This window comes from Idiotropiscis lumnitzeri, chromosome 5 (genome assembly GCF_059441095.1).
Source record: "Idiotropiscis lumnitzeri isolate Australia: NSW breed Sydney's pygmy pipehorse chromosome 5, RoL_Ilum_1.0, whole genome shotgun sequence".
Taxonomy (NCBI): Eukaryota; Metazoa; Chordata; class Actinopteri; order Syngnathiformes; family Syngnathidae; genus Idiotropiscis; species Idiotropiscis lumnitzeri.
The window spans coordinates 20,098,185-20,122,606 of record NC_142395.1 but is presented as its reverse complement, the minus strand read 5'-3'; the positions used below and the strand labels follow the sequence as shown (position 1 = coordinate 20,122,606).

Below are 24,422 nucleotides of genomic sequence, written 5' to 3'. Positions count from 1 at the left end.
GGCAGTGTTGTGGTTTTGATAACTGATTTATTTCATTTATTTACCTCTGTCATTGACAGATATTTATTATTACCAGTTCAGTGTTGCCCAAAGACAGCTGGGATAGGTTCCGGCATGCCTTTGCCGTTTTAGTTTCTTTAGACTTAAAAATATATATAATTGCAATTATGTTCCCCTTCACTAGTCTAAACATAGCATTGTGATTAATATGGCGTAGATAATGACCAATCACGGCTCAGCTTGAGAAAAAAAGGTGTGTCATGATTGGTCATTACCTGAATCATTTTCAGTCAATAGACGTGACAAAATGGCCGTCCCCTGAGAGGGTTAAAAATGAGTGTGTTTTGTTGGTTCACTCATATTCCACAAACAATATAAATCACAATGCCATGGTTGGACTGGCGAGCCTGCATCAAAAATATTCTTGAAAATAATTTTTGGGGGTTGACTTCCCCTTTAAACCTCTCATGATTAATTTCACCTGCGCTCCTGAGGAGGAGACAAGTGATGACCATTCTTAGGGCCCACGACTGACAGGTGCCCTGAAAATAATTTCAATTTAGCATCACTTTTTGTCACTAGGCCAAAGTCCCTGGCTCAGCTGTATTTTGATTCGAACAATGATTGTGGTTCTCAAAGTGTGACTACTACTATGGTACGCAGGTTCTCTCTAGTAGTACGTGAAAGAATCACTGAATTAAATGCTCAAACTGCGCAAACCATTACAGTAGTTTATTTATTTATTTCAATCAAGTACAGCGCATTTGTTACATTTACGCTGTCTTTAACTTTTATGTTCAATACATTTTGCATGTGATATTTTAGGATAGCTTGTTTTCAAATATAAAGGGATTTTTTGTGTACATAATTTTAATGTAATTATTGTTTTTGCCATTTTCCTACATTTAATTGCAACGCTAACGAGTGATCAAACTGTGTATTATGTTACATTGGCCCACAATATATCGAATTAACTTTTTAGCAGTGGTGGGTCGTCAAGGCCTTCTATCCTGGCCTAACGTAATAAAAAAAAAAAATCATGATCATATTCTTCACATTTATTTAGGAATGTAACATTTGGCTTGTTTATGAAGTGTTGTTTTATTTTTATTATTGGTCATTGCCGCGGTATTTAGAGAGCCACGTATTTTTTAGGTGGTACTTAGTCTAAGAAGCTGAAGAACCGCTTTGAGACAACTTCAAATAAATTATTATTACATTGCCACCCAAGAAGATATTGTGCTAAAAATGATGTGAATAAAATTGGACTTTCACCTCCAGACTTCTTATCATGGTCACGTTAGAAAATATTAGAATGTGCGAGTAAAATGTTCATCTCTATTAAAATGTATATAGAGAATAAAAAAAAAATGTTAGAAAATTTGAAACATAACGAAGTAAAGGAGTGAAATAATCTGACTCAAAAAGGCATGAATTGGTGTTAGCCTTTTGTCGCTAGCTATGGCTAGCCCGATTGCCAGTGTCTTTTGATTCATACATGCGGCAGCGTGACCACAGAATGTAACAAAACGCTTTATTTCCAGATTATGTCCAGCAATACACGGACATCAACTGAGTGCTAAAGAATATTATATTCATTGTACACACCGAGACACTATACGGCACTGTTGTTACCTTCGTTAACACGTCACTCGGAATATGGCGTATGCCCGCTATTCCACATGTCTGGGGTCAAACGAACATAAATACTGTGCAGCTACATGTCCTCATCCTGCTGTAATGCTTCTGACAAGCATGCATCTTCAGACCATGTAGACTACGTTGCATAGGCAGAATTGACAGTGGAGGCATGACTTTGCTCTTTGTGACCTCTAGGACAAGTATCTCCCTTTCCTGCAGGAACATATTTATGTACTGAAGAAACACAACAAATTTGCACAGGGAACTTGTACAGCTGGTTCTTGTAAAAGGTTTCCGGTTCATACATTATACAAACAGCTGAATAAATAGCCCAATGACACCTCCTCCCTCTGTACCGTCTATCTGTCCATCTGTCTCTCCAGCAATGCCCATCTGAAATTACATTAAATTGTTAATGGTGTAGACAGACAGTAATTACTGCACTGTATTATCTGTCCGAGCATGATCCCATTTTGAGATTGGAAAATTTGACTGCCATGAAATTCAACAAACAAATAAATGCAAAATGAAAAGCCCCAGGTCTGATTGAGAATAAGACATGCAGGCCACATTTCAGAAGTTATCATATCAAATATGATACCTCCCCTCCTCAGCATGCAAAAACACACGTACGCACGCACACACACCTACACACACCCCTACTCGTGCAGACACATGCAAAGGTGGTGGTGAGGCACAATATACAGTGGAACCTTTTGTTACAAACTCAATTGGTTACGTGAGTCCAATGAAACTTGAAATGTTAAAAAATTTAGGTAATATTACCCATTAAAATCCGATCAATCCGTTCCCGCCAAGTTATACTATACGTTATTTTTTTGTTACCATTTTTTGATTAAAAAAATATATATAATGCAATATGAAACACTTGAAAACACAATATTTTACATAGATATTAGAAAAAAAACTTAAAAAAAATAACTATTTCTTGCTCATTAACTTTACCAGAGGATGGTGAAAATGGGGGCGAGGAGTACAGCTCCGAATTGAACAAGTCTTCTTCCATAATGACACAGAGAATATCCCATAAATGTGTTTATTTTCTCTTCTATATCAATGGATGATTTTGTCTTTTTCCATAAAAAAATGAAAAAAGTGGTATGTCACATGGTCATCTACAAATTACTTTCCATCATTTGTATTATATGTTGATTATCGTTACCACCAGCGAGCGCTTTCTGATTTGTCTGTCCATTAAAAATCCCAACACATATTTAGCGAGGTTACAAAACACAAAAGGAAGTGCACAAAGCTTTCTGCTCCTGTATGACAAGCGCTTCCAGTAACACTCCCTTTAGCGCATTTTCTCATTTTGATTGTTTAGTTCTTTATTTCTGACTTTGCGAAAAAAGTTCAACGTGTCTGTCAAAATGGGACCAGCTCCCGTCTTCATTCACCGCAGCCATTTCTGGTATCTGTGATTGGTTGAATGAATTGTACATAGGTGGAACTTCCGCTTTGTGACATAACGCGACATTAAACAGCCGTTAATTAAAAATGCCGCTACATTTTGGAAAACTATCATACACGCTTAAATCACTCTTTTTTTGAGGGGACGAAAATGAAATGATTTTTGGACGGCAAAATCACAACAGTGATTTGTGATTGGATGCTCATGAATGCAGAAGTGGAACTTCAGACAACATATGCAACACCATCCTTGGAAAATTTTAAGGATATAGAGGTCATGTTTCCATGAACATTTTGTAGGTACGTAAATTGAATCGCACGCAAAAAAAAAGAGCATTCATAAATTGATGTTCCACTGTATCATCACATTCTTGACCTTACATGATCCCACATTCCCTTAACTTCTCATCTTTCTATTTGAAGTATAACGACGTACATGCCAGTAACCCGCACACATGCTTAACAGATTTATTTTGGCTTTGACTTCAGTATAAACATGTAGGGTTTGAAATACTTTTATCCAGAAACACTATTCCATCCATCCATTTTCAAACCTCTAAAAGGGTTGAGAGTTGAGGGGCGCTTGAGAATAATGCAACCCAGCTGACTGCGAGCGAACGGTAGACTTCACCCTGGACTGCTCATAAGTTAATCACATGGCACGTAAATAGACAACCAGATAAAATATTCTTATTGAGAATGTGTGGGCACACATATGAGTACGATACCATATACAGTAAACACTCAATGGCAACTGCATTCCAATGAGATTTTGTTTTATTATTTAGATTGATTCAGTTGTTTACTTTGTGATTTTTTATTTTTTTTTTGCTTTTGTTGAGTGCATGTATTTGAATTAGTAAATGCATTGACTACATGCCCAAGAAGTTTGGAACTGTCCAAGAAGATGACTTTGTTTTACAATGTGATCTCACCTCACACTTTGTCTGTATTGCTGTCAATGTTCAGCATGTGCAAATGTCAGCAAGAGCCAAACTGACCAGGAAGTAAAGCACAGAGCTACTGAGGCGGACAAGCCATTGATGCCCTTTTCCATCTGACCCATCTGGGGAGAAATAATAAGAAAGTTGCCGTTTATGGTCTTACTGTGTGGCTGAATTGTTGAATCGTGCCAAGTTTATTGTGCTAGATGAGCAGTCCTTGTTAATATTAGCCGCTCATGCATTTCAGGAATCTTTTCTCTCTGCCAAGAGGAACAAAGTCCGAGCACCACATTAGGCAAAGAAAAAAGTGCAGCAGATTTTCTGGAATGATTTGGAAACATTGGTGAAAAATTATTTCTCTCATTCTGATTGGCAACTGGCCGAGTATTAATGATTAATTTTTAATTGAATCCTTTTTGGGTCTGCATCTGATCTGAGAAAAATAGAGAATAACACCCTAAAAAAAAAACTGAAAACTCGACTTGGAGATTTTCATACAGCTGAATTTTTTATTCTATCAATTTTTAACATAAATAAATACTAAATATTCATATTTATACCGACCTGTCTCCGTTTTCACGGCCCTCCAATTTTTTTTTTTTAACCTCAATACCAAACATGCAAATCAACTACATCTCCAAATTTGCCACATGGAGCTCTGTCAGTTTTGCATAAGGTATAAAGGTGCCCAGCTAGGTAACAAATATATTTAAATCTCTGCTCAGTCAACTTCACTAAGTAATTTTAAATACATGTTTGACAAGTCAAACACAATAAGCCTCACACACACCTTCTCGATCACATGTTGTTGTAACGCACACCTAAAAATGTTTTTCTTGCATCCTCTCATTGTATTCCCTTTATGTTTGTTTTTTTCTGGGTTTATATACAGATGTAAAGCGGGGTGAGATTGATTATATTATTGTTGTGTTGTCTACGCGCAAATAAATACGAAAAACAAGATATAACGTGACTTGGTTGGTCTCAAGCTTCCCTGATGGAGAGTGCTCATCTACCATATGGCAATAGGCTAGTTCATAAAGTCACTCTTCAAATTAAAAGTGTCACACAAAAGGATTTGTTTACTAACCCCCGACAGCGTCTGGCTCCGATTGTTGAATCTTCATCAGCACACATCTCATCATAGAATAAAGATGTAGTCCAAGAGACGCGTATTGTGTTGGAATGTTTGTCACGGTGCCTAAGTTTTAAACATGGCACATCTTACAAAAAATGATACAGGTAACGAGTTTAACAAATAGGCTGCTGTTTTTGTCAGGTGTAAACGGTAATCTCTACGAAAGCAAGATTCATGATGGTCGGGTTCGAGTCCTCTCTGCGTAGTGACTGACAACCTCTGCAGATTGTAATCTGCCTTTGGCCCACAACTCAACTAGGATGGGGCTCAAGATTTTGAACAGGATCAGTTGAAGAAAAGTTGGAATAGTGCTACGGTAAATTTCAACTGTTGTTGTGCATAGCCTAGAGGCTTTGCAGATTTGCATATTGATCCTCAGGTCTGTTCATTTGACGACATGTTACCGCATATATAAAATAGAGCAAAAATTAGATATAAAATTAAGCCCATTTCCATCCACAGAACATTGTCATGAAAATCCCATTTCCCTTTTATTTTCTGTTTTCCTCTTGACCATATGCTTCTGTAAAAGCCACACGTGCATACAAATGGGCAAATAAATAAGCTTGTTAGAAAAACCTCTTAGTAGTAGAGAATTGTCATGACACCCATCCATTCTGTTTATGGTGGAATCCTTTTTTTTTTCACTCACCGGTGTTCAAAGGTTAATCCTTCTGTGCTTCATCAGACAAAAGCGATCAGTGCAAATGACACACTGAATCCTAAATTGGTGTGCATGGGCAGTGTTTGCTTTCCTCTAGGACTGGAGTTTTTTTTTTCCCCTCTGACTCTTATAAATTTTGTAACAGCTTTCACTGACTTAAAATGCCTTAATTGTCGCAGCCATTATTGATGCAGTTTAGCTCAACATGGCAAAACGATTTTTTGCAGCATATCTGGATTTCAATTGACGTTTCGAAACTTGGATCAGCGCAAGTCTCGCAGTCGTGTTGTGCACATGGGTCGAGTTTTCTTTCTTTTTGTATTTTCGCAGAGTAGCGCAGTTAGAAACAGGCGTTTGTGGCCTTGTGGACAATGGAAGCGGCTCCTCTCTCTCTTTTTTTTTTTAAATCAGCACACAAGAGGTACAGTCTTTGACATTGCAGAAACAGAGACCATGCTGGTGTCTATGCAGAATATTTTAGCGTGTAAAGCTAGTTTCTAAATAGCTAACTGAAAGCTGACCTCCACAGGTTGGAAATGGTCATAATAGATAACGCCGGGAAGGGGGCAGTTGGAGATCGCCTTCCAAACCGATCATTCATGTCCATGTGCACCCCTGACTATATCTTTTAAATCATTCACTATGTTTGAAGACTTTCCAAACCCAAAGGAGATTAAAAATGTGACCTGTCACTGTTTAAAAAAAAAAAAAAACTGAACAATGTCAGGGCTGTGAATCTCCAAGAGGCCTTCTATGGAGACATGAGATGATACTAGGATTTATCATCTGAAAATATCTCATTCACTACCAGCTGAGCAAAAAAAAAAAAAAAATCTTTGACGTCTTTAGCCGTCAATGGCAGTAAATGAGATATCAAAGCAGTGAACAGTGGATTTACTGAATACACGTGAGAAAAAAAAACTAATTGACATCCATTCAAAACTCCGACTGGATAACCAGCGTAACATTGAAGCTGAATACTGAAAAGTGTAGAAAAAAAAGAGTAAATAGCATCATGGTTCATAAGAAAATAGAGGCAACAACTACAATTATAAAACGACAGTAAAACAAAACTGAAAATGTCGTCTATTGGCTTCACTGAATCACAGCTTTCCAATAGGGAAGTGACACTTCTAAGAAAAGAGAATATCTGGTTTTGTTTAAGTCAATCTGCCACTTCAAAAAAGCAGAACAGGAAAGGCTATATCATACACAGATGGTTGAAACAAATTCTTTTTTTCCATGTCCATTATTTTTATATGAGAAGAGCTGGAGAATGGTGTCCCCATCTAATTACACTCACTGCACCAAGCATACCCAATGATAAAAAACAAAACAAACAAACCACCTTAGAGACTGTTCTCTGTGCTGTGGAAGAATTCTCGCATTCCTTTGATCAGTAAAAGTAGTCACAGTTTGATCTGTCATGCCTCCTGCCTGCTGGAATATTAGCTCTGTGTCTAAAACACACAAACCAGATGCCCATAACGGCAGCTTTGATGCTTAAAGGCTTATTTCATGGAGCATAGCAGTCAGGATGAAATATAGCAGTGAGAGTAAAATAGGATGGAACTATTAATGCTTGTCTATACTATACATTCCATTGGCAACATTGTGAATCGTGTTTTAACACTGATTTCAAAACACAAAATCGTTGGCATGTGACCAAGCCTGTCGACTTCAGAAATAATTTCTCTGGCACCATCATGAGTTGCATCATCAATAAAACCTTAGTAAAGACGAAAGAAGAAATATACCTGCCATGCTACAAGACGCAAACCATCAGCAGGATTTTGCAAAGAAGTACAGAGATGAGCCATAATAGTTTTGGAGTAAACCTTTATGGACTGATGAGACGGAGATTTACCTTGACCAAAGTAATAGAATGGCCAAAGGTGTGGAGAAAGAAATGATCTGCTTATAATCCAACACACAAGCTCATCTGTGAAGCGTGGTAGAGGTCATGTCATAACTTGGACTTTCATGGCTGCATCTGGAATGGGGCTCACTATTCTTGATTGATTACATCATAACTTGATGGTAGCAGCTCAATGAATTCTGAAGTTAAAACCATTTTGTCTGTCACGTTGCAGAAAGATGCATCCAAATGGGGAGATGCTTTATCATCAAGACAATGATCCAAAACACATTGCCAACACAACACAGGACTTTGTCACGGGGAAAAAAAGAGGAAAGGTTTTAGACTGGCCAAGTCAATCACCAGAGCTTGACCCAATAGAGCATGCATTTTACGACACTGAAGGTAGAAATGAAAATTGGAACAGTCTGGTGGCGTCGGTGGCTTGCAGGCTTGAGGTATTTATTGGAAGTGAGCGTTATGCCACCAAATATTAAATGGTATTCACTTAAAAGTTCATTTAATGTCTATTGAAATACGTTTGCTCAGTTGGGAGGTGTGTGGCTTCAAACAAAAGTGCTGTGTCCGGAGTTGTTTAACATGGAAATACCATGAATAAATGATGGATTTCTGAAAATTTGGCTCATATTCATGTCTTGATCTTAAACCTAAACATCTGCAGTATACAACAAAAACAAAGGAATTGACCTTCGATGTACCCAAATTTTTGGTGGGGCTGAAAAATCTAAGGTCCATTTTTTTGGTGCTCACACAAAAAATGCATACTGTTAATATGTATTTAGAGGTGTTGTAATATCCATATAAGTTGTCTCCCCCCAGAAATTAGGTCGAGATGTCTATTTTCTGATTCGAAACCATTCCATTCTGCCGTGGCTCAACCTTAGATAACCTCGTTCGACAGATTACTCACAGACTCTCCCAAAAAGTGCTGTGCTTCTCTTTCACAAATGTGGAAATGAAATTGTATTAGAATATACAAAACGGTGAAATTGATCTTGCCTTGCCTCAAGCTCGGCAACCCTCTGCGGCCTTTAACCTCTGATCCTAGTATGACCCCTGTCTCGCATGACTTTAAGGTGTACGGAATAGAAAGTACAGATATTTGCATGAAAATGTACCATTCACTACCACCCAAGTAAAAAAAAAAAAGAAAAAAAAATCTTTGACGTCTTTAGCCGTCAATGGCAGTCAATGAGTTAATTTGACACATCTTTTAAAATCAAAACTCAGAAGCAAAATTGGAAGAATACAAACCATTCATTTGCATTGACAGATCAAAAAGTGTGGACGTGGAGTCGCACAAAAACAAACCCACGATAATGATAACAAGCAAAAAGATCCGGACTCAATAGTTCCTGCTCATGTGGCGCCGGAGCCATTAAATGCGGCAATAGCGGGACAATGAAAGTGACAGAGAGGTGCTTTACTTTGTTTGCTTTGCCGTAGTAGAGCCACATCATGCAACGGTGACGATCAATATCCAACTGCTGATTCATCACTCACCTTCCGTCCGCACTCTCTACGGTCAAACCAACAGACACTGCTTGACCATTATATCGTCATATGTTATGAGCATCACAAGAGGTACTTGGCAACAAATGTTGGAGGAATGACCTGTGAAGGCCACGGTGCCACGCACACTGAAAACATCCATTACCGCTTGACAAGCAGCCCAGTACCTTGCTCATTATATGTTGAACCTCTCTGCTATGGAAACACAGACACGACAAAATGTTAGCCGTATATGTTATTGTTGCGTTTGTCAGTTAAGCGGGTACAAACGGGGTTATTAAAAGTTCATGTTTTTGTCGCTCGTGGATCTGCTTAGAGAGTTGGAAAAATGTAATCAACAATGTGTATTAACGTCGTTACATGTCTATTCACTGGACAATCAATATAAACAAAGACAATGTGTGCCGAAAGTATCAAATCTCAATATGCACACTTAAACAGTTATGCCTACAGTGACAGAACTCTTGATTTGAATATGAGGGATATTGTTTCTTTGAAGTAATGTTATAATATCAAATAATCCCTATAAGCACATTGATGTTTGTGTTGACCAAAGATGGACTCATTTCAGCAGTTCTGACTGACACATGGTCCCAAAATGGGGAGGATTGATTCCGTTTTGTTGAACTTCCTGGCCATAGGTTTCAAACCAAATTCAAACGAGTGAAGCTACCGTGTCCCAGGGCCCAAAACATCAGGTTGCTGGGACGTAAATGTTTCTGTGATTTGTATAACATGACGTCTGTTATGTTTTCTGTATGAGTGATAGTTTGCAATTCAAATAGTATTTGCTAAAAGATGCCAACAAAGCATTCAGATGAGGTCACTTGTTTACATGTAATGTAAAAAAAAGTGGATTTTAACAAGTTGGGTGCTGGGCTGCTGTATTTCTTTCACATCCATGAAAACTGACAAATTTACATGCAGAATATGTGATTGTGCTTATTACATAAAAAAGTTGGCTTCAGAGTAATAGCGTTAGCAGTGTGAGTACAGTAAAATTCAGTGACGTGGCAACTATTTCCATATATGCAAATGCATTGGGAACACTGTCCATTCTCTTCTTGGTCAAAACTTAAAGAAAATAAGTGAAGGAAAAATAAATAATGATAGCAGCATCTTCAATTGTCTTTACGAATGCTACAATTTATTTTATAAACTGAAAAATGTTTGAGGATTCGTCTTAAAAGTGACGAGCAGGTTGGAAATATAACATCGCTGAGGTGTTAATATGACGTAAGAGAGTCTCTCTTCTCGTTCTTATTTTGTTGGGAGGTCATTATTTCATCACGGTTGGACATCGTCCGTCTGTCACTACGTTCCCGCAAGCCAGTCCATCGTAGCGACAGCCAAACGGTGTCGAGAACATCATTTCTATGTGACACGCAGCCAAATAAAGAAAAAGTCAAGAAAAATAATACACACACACACAGTGTGGTGATTGATGCCATAAAATCAACATGGACACACGTCATTGTGGTCTGTAGGACTGAAAAGTACACAACACTGTTTGGTTTTTATTTGGTTGCGTGTCAGGTGTGCTGCACCTGCATGTGACGTGATACCGGACCGACTGGGCAGGCCGGAAATACTGACAAGAACTCAAAGATGGACTATAGCGCTGACAAATGTCCACCTGTGTTTTCTCATCATTATTTTCTGCGACTGAATCACACTGCATCCATAAAATGCGTCATTTAAAAAAAAAAAAAAAGCGTCTTATGAAGTTAATACAATAACTACCTCCATCAGTTACACCCTGCAGCAGTTCCTCTTTGAGAAACCAAGCTTTAAATGTGCAGGCCGAAAATATTTTCCCGTCACTTTGATGCCAGCTAGTTCCTGGTGTGCTTTCTTTCTCTCCACAGAAGGGATAGAAAGGTTTGTGTTGTTGGGAGTCGATGTAGAAATGATACAAGAAAGGACACATTTACGGGCATCACAAGGGTCAGATATCACTGCCACAAAAGGTACCATGGTGGGGATGGAGGGTCAGGTAAAACCAAAGATAATGGTCATTGACTATGAAAAGTGACATGAGAAGAGGAGAGGAGAGTGGGTGGGAGGCGAGCAGGCAGAGAAAAAGGATGTTTTTGTTGCAAAGCAGGCCAGTCTCCTCTTGTGAGGTGCAAAGCATTCCTCTTGTAGTCGTGAAGGTTATCAAGTTGCAGAGCTTATGAAGCATCAGCGTGGAAATACACGAACGCCAGAAACGGTTCTGAATGCACCAGTGGGTGTCGATTACCGGTATATGTAGATTTGATGCAATCTATTACCCGCAAATAACGGGGGTCCACTGCACTTAATATTTTGCAGAAATCACTCAAAATCTTTAAGAAATGGGTGGATGCAACTCATGCAGTTATAAGATAGCGTATTTCATAGTTAAGGCATTGTTTTCTTAACGTGGTACTATTTGGCAAAATGTTGCAAAGTATTATGAATGCTTATTAAATGAATAAAACCAATCATTGATTACACAATGTGACTAAAAGTAAACCTTTTTGAGTTTTCATTTATTTAGACTAATAACCATTTTCATCCAAAACACGAAGACTAAAACTAAAATGGATTTCAACAACAGGTATAACAGGAATTATCAGACAGCGTTAGCACAAAGCCTTCAAGCTTCTGCTGGAAAGATTTTTTTTTTTAATTAGGAACACTACGAGAACGTCTCTTGCTTTTGTCACAGTGGCATTGAATGTAAGCATTCGGAACCAATCGAATGCATTATAACACCTCCCATGTGACCCACTTCAACCAATGGAATCACTTTGCGATTTATTTCATGTGGCAACTGTGGCTGACCATGAGTCGGATCGGCATCAGTGTAAATGTAGATATTATTGTGATTTAAAACAACCATGGTCATCAAGAAAAGGTGCATTAAAGCTCTTATTAGCTGGTTTGCCATTTGGATGTGTTAAATAATATAGCAATCGAACCCCTTTTGTTTCTTAAATAATTACGATACTTGAGAAGTATTTTTTTTTTTTTTAATTGTCGCTTTGGCCTTGCTCAGTCCGCTATTTTTAAATGTTCCAAAAATAGTTGTTCAAACTGCACAACTTTCAGTAATCCGTGTGGTCACTGTATAACAATTAAAAAAAAAATACAAATTCAATAAAATGTGACTAGCTTTTAATAAATATTGCTAGACTGATTGAAAAATCTGTACTTGATAACTACCTGGACGGTGTGACAATCAGTCACCCAAATGCTTTGGAGAGCTTCACTTTCCGTTCCTCTTGGATAACTTTCCATATTATTGCATATTCATTATTCATCTGCATTCACTTGGCAGCTCAGTAGGAAAATAAAGCAAATCTATTGGACCAGTGATACAGTATAGTGCCGCAACCTCAACTGAACCCTCAGCGCATTGTCCATTTGTCTCCTGCTGCAGGTGCGGGTGTAATTGGAACCGAGGTGCAGAATATTTCTTGACGTGTAAAACTTGTCCCTCACACAGTGCGAGTGGCATGTGTGCAATGCTTGAAGAACAATCTCTTTTGTAATGTGCAAAATGATATCTGTGCAGTGCAAGCATCTCAATTACAGGGGAAGAGATTGTTTTACACGGTGGGATTTGCTTCAAAGAACAAGACAAATGAGAGCGTGGTGCTGCTCGCTACACATGAGCAGTGGGACAAACAGCCAAAACCCCGATGAGATTTCTTTTACTCCATTAGTTTCATTTGTTCAATAAAAAAAATGCAACAAATGTGTTAGATGCCATTATGTTTTATTTCAATACATCCTTTTAAGAAACCTGCACAACATTTACAGTAATTGCGCTGAACAAAATCTAGTGCTCAGTGTCAGTTTTTGCATTGTAAGCCCTTTGAAAAGCCCTCCATGTCCCAACAGTGTGCAGACTTCAGAGTTTAGGAAACACGCAGGATTGATGAAGACAGTAAAAACTTGATTGGGAAACTCACTAAGTTGAGAAATAAACCCCAAAAAATTTTTGATGCTAATTACTACATTCCAATTGCAACGGATAATGAAAGCTCTAAGGAGGAGGAAGAAACATTCTAAATTCAATGTATCACTCCAGCAATCAAATTCCAAACAGTAAAGCTTTTTATTTACTACCCTGTAAGATGGGCTCTTTTAATGTGTATTAGACACAATAACACAAGGTTAGAAAAATGTCTTTGATGCTGAAAAAATCCTTCCTTAATTCATACCAATGTTAGGCATAATTCATCCATTTTATAAACACTGACATTTACAGAAAGAAAATAATACCACTGAGGGGAAGACCCTGCAAGTGAATGTAAATTCACCAGCCAGAGTAAATGGTGCCATCAATCTCGTGCCCTGGGTGGCTGGTAATACTGTTGTGTTGGTCTTGAGCGCCTCGGCTGTCCATCTCCACCACGGCGAAACTCTAGAGAGCTGTCATAGTAGCCATCATCTTCCTCCTGACATGTACATTTGACAGAGTTCAGCGTTATTAGATTCAATTCCGCTCCCATTTCATTTCTTTTTCCATTATATTGCCTAGCTTGGAATGTCCTTATTATGTTTTCATTTAATTTCATTTGAAACAGTGCAACTAGAGTTTCAATCTACTTGGGCAAGTGCAACCATTAAATTTGCTTCTTTTTTTTCTTAAATTACTATTCTTGAATATTTTTTGTTGCTGACAAACTTCTGCTCCACAGTCAAGTTATCAGTAATATAGTGCCAATTAGTGGGATAAATATTTACTTTGCAAGTCAATTTAAAGTGTGCGCCCCTAAATATTCTAATTGCCCTTCTATAATTTTAGATTAGGGGACACAGCGCTGTCTTCAGTAGAAAAAAAAAAACAATTGTATATACTATTGTGTAATACTAGCATTCACTAAACATATACAATGTTACAAAAATTCAACATAATGACACGTCTAGTGGGTGTAAAAAAAAAAGCAAAAATAATTACACTTACGTTATGAAAAGCCAACGTATATTTTCAAATACATTGCACACCCTCCCACAGTAACGTTAGGTGACTCGAACGCATCCAAACAGCCAACGCTATGCCCTTATATGCCCATAAGTGCTACAAAGGACTAGTGGCCAATGCTAGTGGGGAAATATAGCTAACTGCAACACAACCATACAGTTCATAGTTATAGTGCATCGTGAATGTGCCATTTTCAACCTTACCAACATGTCAGCAGTAATAGGTTTGAGATTATGGAGGAGGACTTCTTCGCAGTTTCCATAATCACTGAACACGACCACAGCTGTAGAGCCTGACGGATGCACAGCATCTATTCTGGCGTGGTAGAACTTTTTCACATTTGAGGACAAAACAGAGTGTCAATTAATGTCAACAAATGCAGAACAACATCAAGATCTTTGCTGATTAATGCACGTTGTTTAATTCACATTTTTGGATCAATTCCAAATACAGAACATCCTAAAACAAATAATGAAAACATTTTTTCAACATTCTCTCTGCATTTTATAAGAAGTGAGTCAAAAAAAAAATCACTACTAAAAAGCACTGTCAGGGATGAAGGGTGGAGTGAATTTTGTGACCTATCATAGGGCTTGGGAAATTAATCGAAATTTAACCGTGAGTTTGATTTTGTCACAAAAACATAATTTAAGAAAAACTAAAGTGCCTAACGGCACAGTTTGGGTCTGCAAATTCCTGCCTGAACGTGTTGGTTCTTGCAAAAAGCAAGGGACGTTATTCTGCCCTCCCTGAGCATGCTTTAAGATGGTTATTGACATCAATTTAGTTTAGAACTAAAAAGAATTACAAACAATATATATTTAAACACATGTACTTTGTTTTAGAAACATCACCAGCTTGCTAGCAGCAAATAGAAAACCGCATTGATGGGATAGAAAAAGTTAACGGCGGTTGGAGGAAGGTATTCTTTCTAATCAGTGAAAACATTTTTTTTATTAATAAAGTTAAATTGCCCCACACCGCCCCCAAGAGACCAAGGCGTGCACAGCAGGAACGGCAACGATTTATTCTGGTATCATAATGAATGGAGCCAATACATACCTTGGTGTCTTCCCAGTACAGAGCAAGGCACTGATCTCCAGGTTTCCATGTCTGATCAAAATTCATACTTTTTCCTGCCCCTCGAGGACCTTGTCCTTTACCTAGGCCAGCCTTTCTTTTGGGTCCGGGGTTATTATGAGAGTTCCGCTTTTGAGGCTGTTCCCTGTAGGTAGGACCACTTGTATTGGTTGGCTTGATTGGCCCAGTTCTTATGGGTACCGCATCTCCATTTTGGTAATTAGATGCTCCCCCCATCAGGAATTGTGAATCTTGTAACAGTTCTACTTCGCACTGCGTTCGGAAGTTTCCTCCCTTTGGTGGTACGCTATCCTTTTGACGCACAACATAGTCAGGACGGTCATTTTTCCCCTTTCTCCTGAAGTTGTTTACATTTGGGTTTGGGATTATGTCATTTCCTGAAGGATTTGTCAGTTTAGATGGGGGTGCACAGTCCTTTGCCCCTCTGCGGAGAAATGGGCCAGCCGTGTTCCCACCATCATCATTTCTTGACCGCTGTGGAAATGATCCAGCGGACTCCATCTGCTGTTGCATTTCCTTGGAACGAGTAAAAGATGGTGTGAAGCAAGAGGCAAGAATATGTTCATCATCAGTCTCTTTCCTGTCATTTCGTTGTCGGTCTGGTGCTTCCCGTGACGACCTATCCTGACCCTTCCACTGTTGGACTGATGAATTTTGGGAGGTTATACAGTTCGAGACGGGCTCCTGCCCTGGTTTGGGAAAGTCTGTGTCCCTGTGAAAGCGGGGTGGCCTGTCATTCTTTTTTTGCCGATGATCATTCTGTGAGGAGAACTTGGTCTGAGGGGCTTCTTTGGAGTAATAGTCTGAGCCATGCCAATTATTGTTCTCATGTCTCTGGGGGGCCTGGCTCTTTGGCTCTGAAACACAAAAAAAATGCAAACAATGAAAGATTATACATATATGCTGACAAATATATATATAGCGCCTCAAAATACATGACTAGGAATAATTCATATGCGCATAGTGGTAATTCCTTAAATGGTCAAATGCTTGATTTACAATCAGTATTTCTACATTTTAAGTCTGAAGGGTGCAAAAATGTGTTTTATTTCCAATTACCCACCATCGATGGAGAAAACACCCATCTTGGATTCCAGGAAGTCAAAAAGAGTACTTGGTCCAGAGGGCCTTCCTCCAGCCTCCTCATCAGCATTCTTGAACCGGCCTCGCCCCCTTCCTCTGCCTAAACACCAATATATTATGGCCATGTTATTTTAGAAAACTTAAGGTTATAATACAAACCACAAAGATGTTGGGACATTGTGTAAAATGTAGAATGATCTGAAAAACCTTCCGACAGCATACTCACAAACAAACAAGCCCGGACAGCGACATATTTACCACTGTGTTACATTGCCATTCCTTTCAACAATACTCAGTAAGCATTTGGGAACTGAAGACACTAATTGTTGAAGCTTTGTCGGTGGAATTATTCCATTCTTGCTTGATGTGCAACTTCAGTTGCTGAACAGGCAGCAAATCCGTTGTCTTTTTTTGCGCTTCATAACATGCCACACATTTTCAATGGGAGACAGGTCTGGACTGCTGGCAGACAAGTGTAGTACTCCTACTCTTTTGCAAAAAAGCCAAACTGTTGTAATGGGCAGAATGCGGCTTAGTCTCGGTTTTGTAATATAAATTAGATTCAGTTGTTAGATAATACGCAATTAGGATTTTAAGGCCTCAGGAAATAGGAGAATTTTCACACTATTTGGTTGACAAACAATTTTCAAAATCTTTGGTAAGAAATATTAGTAGGTTGTCAGTTATTTCTAACTGGTTTCAAAGGCAGGATAAAATGGCACAAATGACATACCTCACCTTTTGTCAAAAGTGAACTTATGTAAATTTAGTTCTAGCCACCTTACCTCCCACTGACAATTTAATGAAATCCCATATTATTTCAAGTCATGTCTGTCAATTACAAACCTCGAGGCTGAGGCTTGTCTGTGACCGCAGAGTTGGATCTGCTACTGCCGGATCCCGTGAGAAGACTATTGAGTGCCACCTCAAGATTGTTGTTGTTATCCATTAAGGCCTGCCGGGCTGCCTCCTTGTTAAAGCCCATATCTATGATGTCTCTTAGGGCACGCTCATCCACCTGCGCACATAGTAAGAGAAGGGACAACAAGATTGTTTGAAGCAGGGACAGAATGTTCATTCGTGAATCCATCCCAATAAATTAATAGATAGATAAATAAATTAATTCGGCTGTATTAGTAATGCAATTAATTACATACAGTACATATAATAGTCTTATTTAAACAGGGTTAAATATTTGATTAAAATCAAGTCCTCTCACCAGCTCTCGATAGTTTCCATCTTGTCTGTTTTCATGTCTATCAACCCTGTCATCCCACCTATGCTTGTCACGGCTTCGTGAAGGAGTGGTGGATAAATTACTTCCTGCATTTCCACCTCCACCAAATACACGGGGACCCTAACAAGGAAACATGAAACAACTTCAGGAAACATGCTAGAGTGAAGCAAATAAACAGAAAAAACAATCATGCAAACGCAAAACTGTATATCCAAACCAAATGAAGTAACCTTAAGCTTTACTTGTCATTTTTCTAGACCCACAGGACATTGTGTGCAATTAATATATAGACAGAAAATCTACCAAATTAAAAAATAGACTCGCCTTATACCAGAAAAAAAAAATTCAGACTTTTTCCGTTCTTTTATAATCAGCAGTAGAAAAAAGCTATGTTGTGCAAAATGCAGCCAACCATTTGTCCTGGTAGACTTTCAAACTCAACTAACAAACTTGTCAAAATCAACTGCACATTGGTGGTGCACAGGTGCGCCCATCCACTGAAAATATAAGCACACCGAATTGAGAAATATCCATTTTTCAAACTGCTTATCCACACGAACAAAATCTTTTTTGTGAAGGCACTCAATGTATGTTTTGTGTACAGAGCTTTTGGTACATCAGCGGTTGTGGTCAAAGCAACACATGAATTGATTTGAGTGGAGAAGCCCGTTTGTGGGACAAAATTGACTTGATAATGCACTGTTGAGCCCACGTCCCATACTATACATATTTCAAGGTTAAATGTATCCAGTGAGGTCGCTGGGTCGGAAAAAAATTTAATTGAATACTTCTGCAAGGGACTGTATGTGCATCTCTGTCCATATATCTACTGTGTATATTTTATTTTAAGTCTGCCACAAGTCAGTTAATGCAAGTCAGCATCAGCTTTAGGATTTACCTACCTCTTTGCCCTTGGCCACCTCAGCAATAGCTGCTGTCCGCTGCTTTGCAAACTCGTCGTTCTCATCAGCAATTTTGACTACGGTCTGAAGGGTTTTTCTTTTGTCAAGCGCTTCGCTGTCAACTTCATCCTTCTTTGCATTCTTCTGCAGAAAGATGCAAATTCAAATTTACCTCAATGGATCATAAAGCATTTCTCAATGCAACTCTATCTCCAATTTGTTTGAACTTATGTTGTTGGGCCATTGAACAGTAATGATATAGCCATAGTACAGGTATAGTGCTTAAATTTCACTTTGAATTTTTATTTAGAATTGTCATATTGAAATATTGGGAGCCAGAATTTCTAATCTCATTATTGTTCAATTTTAATTTGGGAAATGATCATATTCAAATCAAAGATAATTCTAAGGATGAACTTTACCTGGCCAAATGCCAAAAAAGGAGGCGGCCCACCTTCTGCTCCGATGTTGTTTCTGCTGTGCTTGGCCAGGCTCTACAGGTGGAGTAATAAGGTTCGTTAGAATGATTTCCAAAACATGACAAACAAACTTATATACAGGCAGCTTTTTTATTGGAATGAACATACACTATGTCACACAAATGTTAGTTTTAGGATTTCTTAACCACAAAAGCTGATACATGATTAAAAAAAAAATACACCCTTACACGTTGAAGTTCCCATTTCTCCACCATGTGTTCAACTTCTCCACCAAGAATAGAAATGTTTGAGTCATCAAGGAGTAAAAAACCATTTCTAACCAGGACTGTGCCCAGGAGCTTAATTTTTGTTCCGGGGGGAGTATTAAGGCTGAAACGAAAACAAAATGAGACGTGAGTGCACAACTGCAATTTTTGCAGTTGCTAATTAGCTCAAGAAATGGTTCAGTTTCATCGTGACTCATCCATCCAATTGGTAGAAATTGAGCCAGTAGCACGTCTTTGGAATAACTGCATTCATTTGTATATAAATTCAACTCCAGCATTGGTACAAGTCAACATCAGTTAGACTAAACATCAGTTATGAGCTATTTTCTTCAGCAGATGCCAATCTTAACAAAAAGAGACAGGATTTATGATGAACACTGTCAACTATACTATAGAACAAAGCGATGCATGGCTGTCACTGATGACCCAGTTATTACAAAATCCCGGGCTTGCCGTGATCACTATTTGAAATCAAAAGCACTGTGGTGTGTTGTCATGATTCTGAAAAGTTTGACTTGACATCCACAACAAACTAAAGAAAACAAATTTATAAGACATTTTCTTCTTTGTTATATGCAGGATAATATCAATTTGGGGGAAGCACTAGACGGGTGGAAAAGTTTCCAGGATAGAACGAAATCTTTCGTAAAATATGCCGTAGGATAACATATGTTTTTGTTTTTTTCCAAAGCAAACAAATTTGTTCCCGGTACATTTATCAGCGGCTCCTAGCTTTCCCATATAAATAGGGTCAGAAAGACTATAAATAATGCTCCAGATGCTCACCCTTCTTTATGGTAAATTAAATGTGCCTGTCTCTGCCTGAGTTTTCATTTTCACATGTTTGTTTTTCATTTATTTTTTAGTTATTTATGTGACCACTGTAAGATTTCCTTTCATTAGCATTAGAAGAGTACCAATCATTTTGTCCATGCATGTAAAGAGGGGATTTATTCTACTCTCGTCTCTCTACTCATCAGGAAGTCAAGGTCCACCCTCAAGCCGCTCCACCTGTACCGGCTGTCTTGTCACTATGGTAGCAGTCACCAAGGCCACCATTGCATGGCCAGAGAAATAATTCAGGCGGCTGAGAATTGTTAGATCAGCAGCCACCACATGGAAATTGCAGATAAAGGAAAAACGGAACCATGTGTTCGGGTGACAAGCTTTGACAAGGAGGTTCTGCTTATGTTACGTTTGCTCATGAGTAGACTGCACGACAAACAAGCAAATTGACATACAGCACATGTATCAGACATATATACTGTACATTATATTTGATTTTTGACGACAGAATCATAGTCAATGTCAATCCTAAACTATAATGTGCAGTAAATGGAGCTTAGTTAAAATCCACCTTATTCATAAAAATGCAATAAAAATCAAGTCCAGTACCTGATTTTGGTCAAGTGTTTAAATTCCAATCCAGCACAGGTGGTATGACCATCTGTCATTTGCAGGCGCAACATTCGTATCCCTCCCTGGGACTCGCTATCTTTGGGTGCCGAGATATTCCTCAACTTCTGCAGCTGGAGAACACATGGACCCTCCAGCTGGCCATATAGAATGATAGACATTGACAGAAAAAAATAAATAAATGAAGAGCGGCAACAACAAAGTACTCATTCCTTTTTTAAATACTGTAAATACATTTAATTCTTAATTTCTTTTAACACATTGCATTTGGAGCTATTCAGAATATGATAACAAGGGAGTCCATTTTTCAGGTCTATTTACGTGTAGAATACAAAAGTTAACAGACCTCTAAAATAACCAATTCATGCAAATTCATGCATGCCAAAATGGGTGAGGAAACAAAGGTGGGAGGAAAACCTGTAACCTGTATTATGCAGGCTAAATTGGCATTCACTTAACAAGGATCATTCATTCAAACTGCATAACTAGCATGACGTGTTAATGTGTGGGTGGTGGTGTTACACATAAAATTATGCGTTGATATATTAACAACAATTTTAACATTGCCACTGGCTTGACAGCCAGCATGAACAAATGGGGATGCATCGCTCATGTTTTTGGAAGTGTGTTAGGGCCATCTAGTGACATTGTTGAAGAAATGCAAGCCAGCACAATTGCAACTCACCTTTTCAACCCTTCCACTATTGATATCGGCTGGCAGAATTTTTCTTCCGATCGGTCTGAGATCAGTCTGCAAAAGAAATGTTACTTAACTGGAATAATGGAGAAGAGTGACCTCAGCAAAAATTACCTTCACTATTCATTGAATCATTTACTTTGACTGGAATATGTACTATATTTGAATAAATCTATATTAAATATATTAAACATACCAAGTAAACATCTATGAAACATTGTAAATCAAAATCAAATGGGGAGCATCTTACTAAAGGCAAAGCAACAAGAACAAAAAGCTTTTGTATTTGATCTGAAGACTTATTATACAACACAGCCCATAATGACGAACATTAAAATCTTTGAACTTTGTTTCATCGTCAACACTGCTTATCCTGCACAGGGTCAGCGGTTGGTGGTTGGTAGCTAAAGCCCAGCCCAGTTTTTCTCTGGCGAAAAACGGACCACACATTGAGCGGGAACCGATGCCACGCTTTCCGCTCACATATCAGGCAAGTGTACCACTACACCACCAGCGACCCTGTTTGGACTTTGTTTTTAATTTAAAAAAAAAAAAATGCCACAAGAGTTTGGAGGTCTGGTCAGTCGTGTGCTAAAACTCTCCCAACTTCAGATATCTATTGAATAAAGTAGAATTAAATATATAGCTTCAAACTTCACAAATGCATACAACAGGCTTATAAGTAAGCACATACCAAGTTTCAGATACATCCATTCAGTAATTGTTGGGAAATATCATTACTTGTGAAATCATGAAATTCTATTAAACAATTGCTGTTTCCATAGCAACCAATACAAATGCTCCAAATGTCTATTTCTAAATACCATCCTTGTAAGAAGTTCAAAGTCAAATTCAGCATGGCCAGTTACATAAACGTGCAAAGTTTTGAAGCGATGTTGAGACAAAGTGAAGTTATACTGTTTGACATTAATTTTAAGGTGCTTTTACAAGCTACAAGGGTGCTTGATTCAAGATTGAGATGATACTTGAACTGAGTTCTTAAACCTTGACAGCCAGACTTATATTTGAGCAATGAACATGAACATTTAGGTCACTGATGGTGTAGTGGTACATTCGCCTGATTTGTGTGCGGGCAGCGTGGGTTTGGTTCCCACTCAGGAACAGTGTCTATGTCTGCCCTGTGACTGACTGGCAACCAGTTCAGGGTGAAGCGCGCCTTTTGCCCGTAGTTAGCTGGGATAGGCTCCGGCACCCTCCCGCGACCCTACAGGATAAGCGGTGTGCAGTTTATGGGATTTTTTTTTTTTTTTTTTGTAACCATTCTTCCAGAAGCACATATGACGCCACAAACTGATGTTGGACTGCTTTGATTCATCCAAAAGGTGTTCTATTGGGTTGAGGTCAGAACTTTGTTGAGCCAAGTAAAGTTCATACACACAGTTTGGGGATGGCCTTGTTCTAACATCCTCTCCAACTGTAGAGTTATTGGAACAGACTCGGTTTCCTAAGATGCTTAAAATTAAATAATTGGACTTGGACTCAAGTGCCAAAAAAAAAAAAAAAACGTGATCGGGACATTCTTAGTTTATAGAAGGATATGAGCACAGAAAAACTCACATCGAGAGCAATGCGAATAATATCCTTATGCGTAATGTTCTCAGCAGATCCTTTGAGTTCAGCAATGCCTTCATCACTGAGGTACCTACGGGGCAAAACCAAAGACATACATTAGAGTAATAATAAATTATCAACTGAAATAGTACACTATTAACTGCCAGCCATTTTCGATTGCTGCGAGGAAGGTGAAATTGCAGTCCCTTGAAGAGAATGGCCTGGTGAAACTTTTCATTAGCAGTAGCTAGTAAGACAACACAACAGCTGCGATAACGCCACTCATATTTGACCAATAACATTTACGATACAGTATTTTAAAAAGTACGTTTGCACGCATGAATGGTGGACAAATGGTGAGCACATCTGCCTCACAGTTGATAGGTCTTGGGTCATAATGTGGCCTCTGATCTTCCTGTGTGGACTTTGCATGTTCTTCACATGCCTGAGTGTGTTTTCTCTGTGTACTTCTATTTCCTCCCACATTCAAAGAATATGCTTGACTGGTTGATTGAACACAACTGTCCGTACTTGTAGGTGTAGTGTGTGTGTAATTTGCTCATTTAGCAATTCAGAGAATGGATGGATTGAGGTTTCAGGGTCAGCAAAACAGTGCTGCCATTAACACATTTTTCTAAGAAATAAAGTTGGACTCAACTAATCACATTTAAGAGATAAGTTGGTTAGGTTTAGCACTATTATTTCGCTTCAAAGCAAAACTTAATGACCAATCATTTTCATTACTTTGGCTCTGCTTATACTGCTCTGAACTTAAAAACAACCGCTTGAAGAGCAAAAGGGGATTTTAAACGAAACTGAAAAACGATATACTGCAAATAAGTCGTTACTAACGTCGTCGAAACGATAATGATGATGACGATGATGATGATGAAGAGTTTTGAGCTGTAGTAGTAATAGCATTGTTATTATCATTGCAGGACAACTAAACGTTTTAACTTTTAATAAAACCATTGCAAACATAAAAAAAATGTACTGTGTTTCCTGGCGTCTTTCAGCGTACAATTTAGTTTTTTTCTTTCCAGACAATAACAGCGGGTACCCTTCTTGTAGTTCCGTGCTACATGGTTATTATGGCTGCCTAAAGCGTTATGCCTCCTCTTTCGCTAGAAGCCCAAGATTAAATATTTACAAATACCTTAACATTTAGTTGTGGATGTGAGAATATTTTGTAGTTCTACACACGAATGAAGTTCAAAACATTTGGACGCCTTGGTTATCTATTTGTGAAGCAATGTTAGCTACCATGCGACTTACCAGCCCTCATTGGCCAGGGACTCCACCAAAGTGGACATTGTAATGCAAGTAAACGTAAATACGACAACACAAATATATCCAAACACACACAGACGAAAAAACAAATTGCGCTATAATCTGCTCCACATATCCGTAGGTTAATAATAATACCCGCTACGTCGAATAGCTTTAACGTCACGCACGTCACTATTATGTGACAGGACGGCGTGCTAAAGAGTTCAAAACAGCGGCCACTTTTGCGTTTTCTTTCAAAGGTAGCTGACA

The 24,422-nt window shown here is 38.5% G+C and overlaps 1 protein-coding gene across 1 annotated transcript; it reads right to left on the bottom strand.

Moving 5' to 3' along the window:
- Positions 1-12,941: 12,941 nt before the first annotated feature.
- On the bottom strand, positions 12,942-24,350 carry tdrd3 (tudor domain containing 3). The gene is made up of 13 exons (XM_088297295.1): positions 24,159-24,350; positions 22,890-22,974; positions 21,300-21,365; positions 20,594-20,751; positions 19,160-19,301; positions 18,915-18,986; positions 18,493-18,636; positions 17,573-17,710; positions 17,200-17,371; positions 16,334-16,453; positions 15,232-16,127; positions 14,373-14,498; positions 12,942-13,642 (listed from the first exon to the last, which is right to left on the bottom strand). Exons 1-13 carry the CDS (start codon positions 24,194-24,196, stop codon positions 13,526-13,528), a joined length of 2,274 nt encoding a protein of 757 aa, XP_088153421.1. The 5' UTR covers positions 24,197-24,350; the 3' UTR covers positions 12,942-13,525.
- Between the last annotated feature and the right edge of the window lie 72 nt (positions 24,351-24,422).

What these genes read in the sequence shown, in the direction of transcription:
- tdrd3 (XM_088297295.1), bottom strand. Translation starts at nt 24,196, where the DNA reads ATGTCCACTTTGGTGGAGTCCCTGGCCAATGAGGGCTG. An exon ending in AGAAATGGGAACTTCAACGT is followed by an intron (nt 18,987 to 19,159) that starts GTAAGGGTGTAT and finishes CTCCACCTGTAG; the next exon opens with AGCCTGGCCAAGCACAGCAG. An exon ending in AGACAAGCCTCAGCCTCGAG is followed by an intron (nt 16,454 to 17,199) that starts GTTTGTAATTGA and finishes ATTGGTGTTTAG; the next exon opens with GCAGAGGAAGGGGGCGAGGC.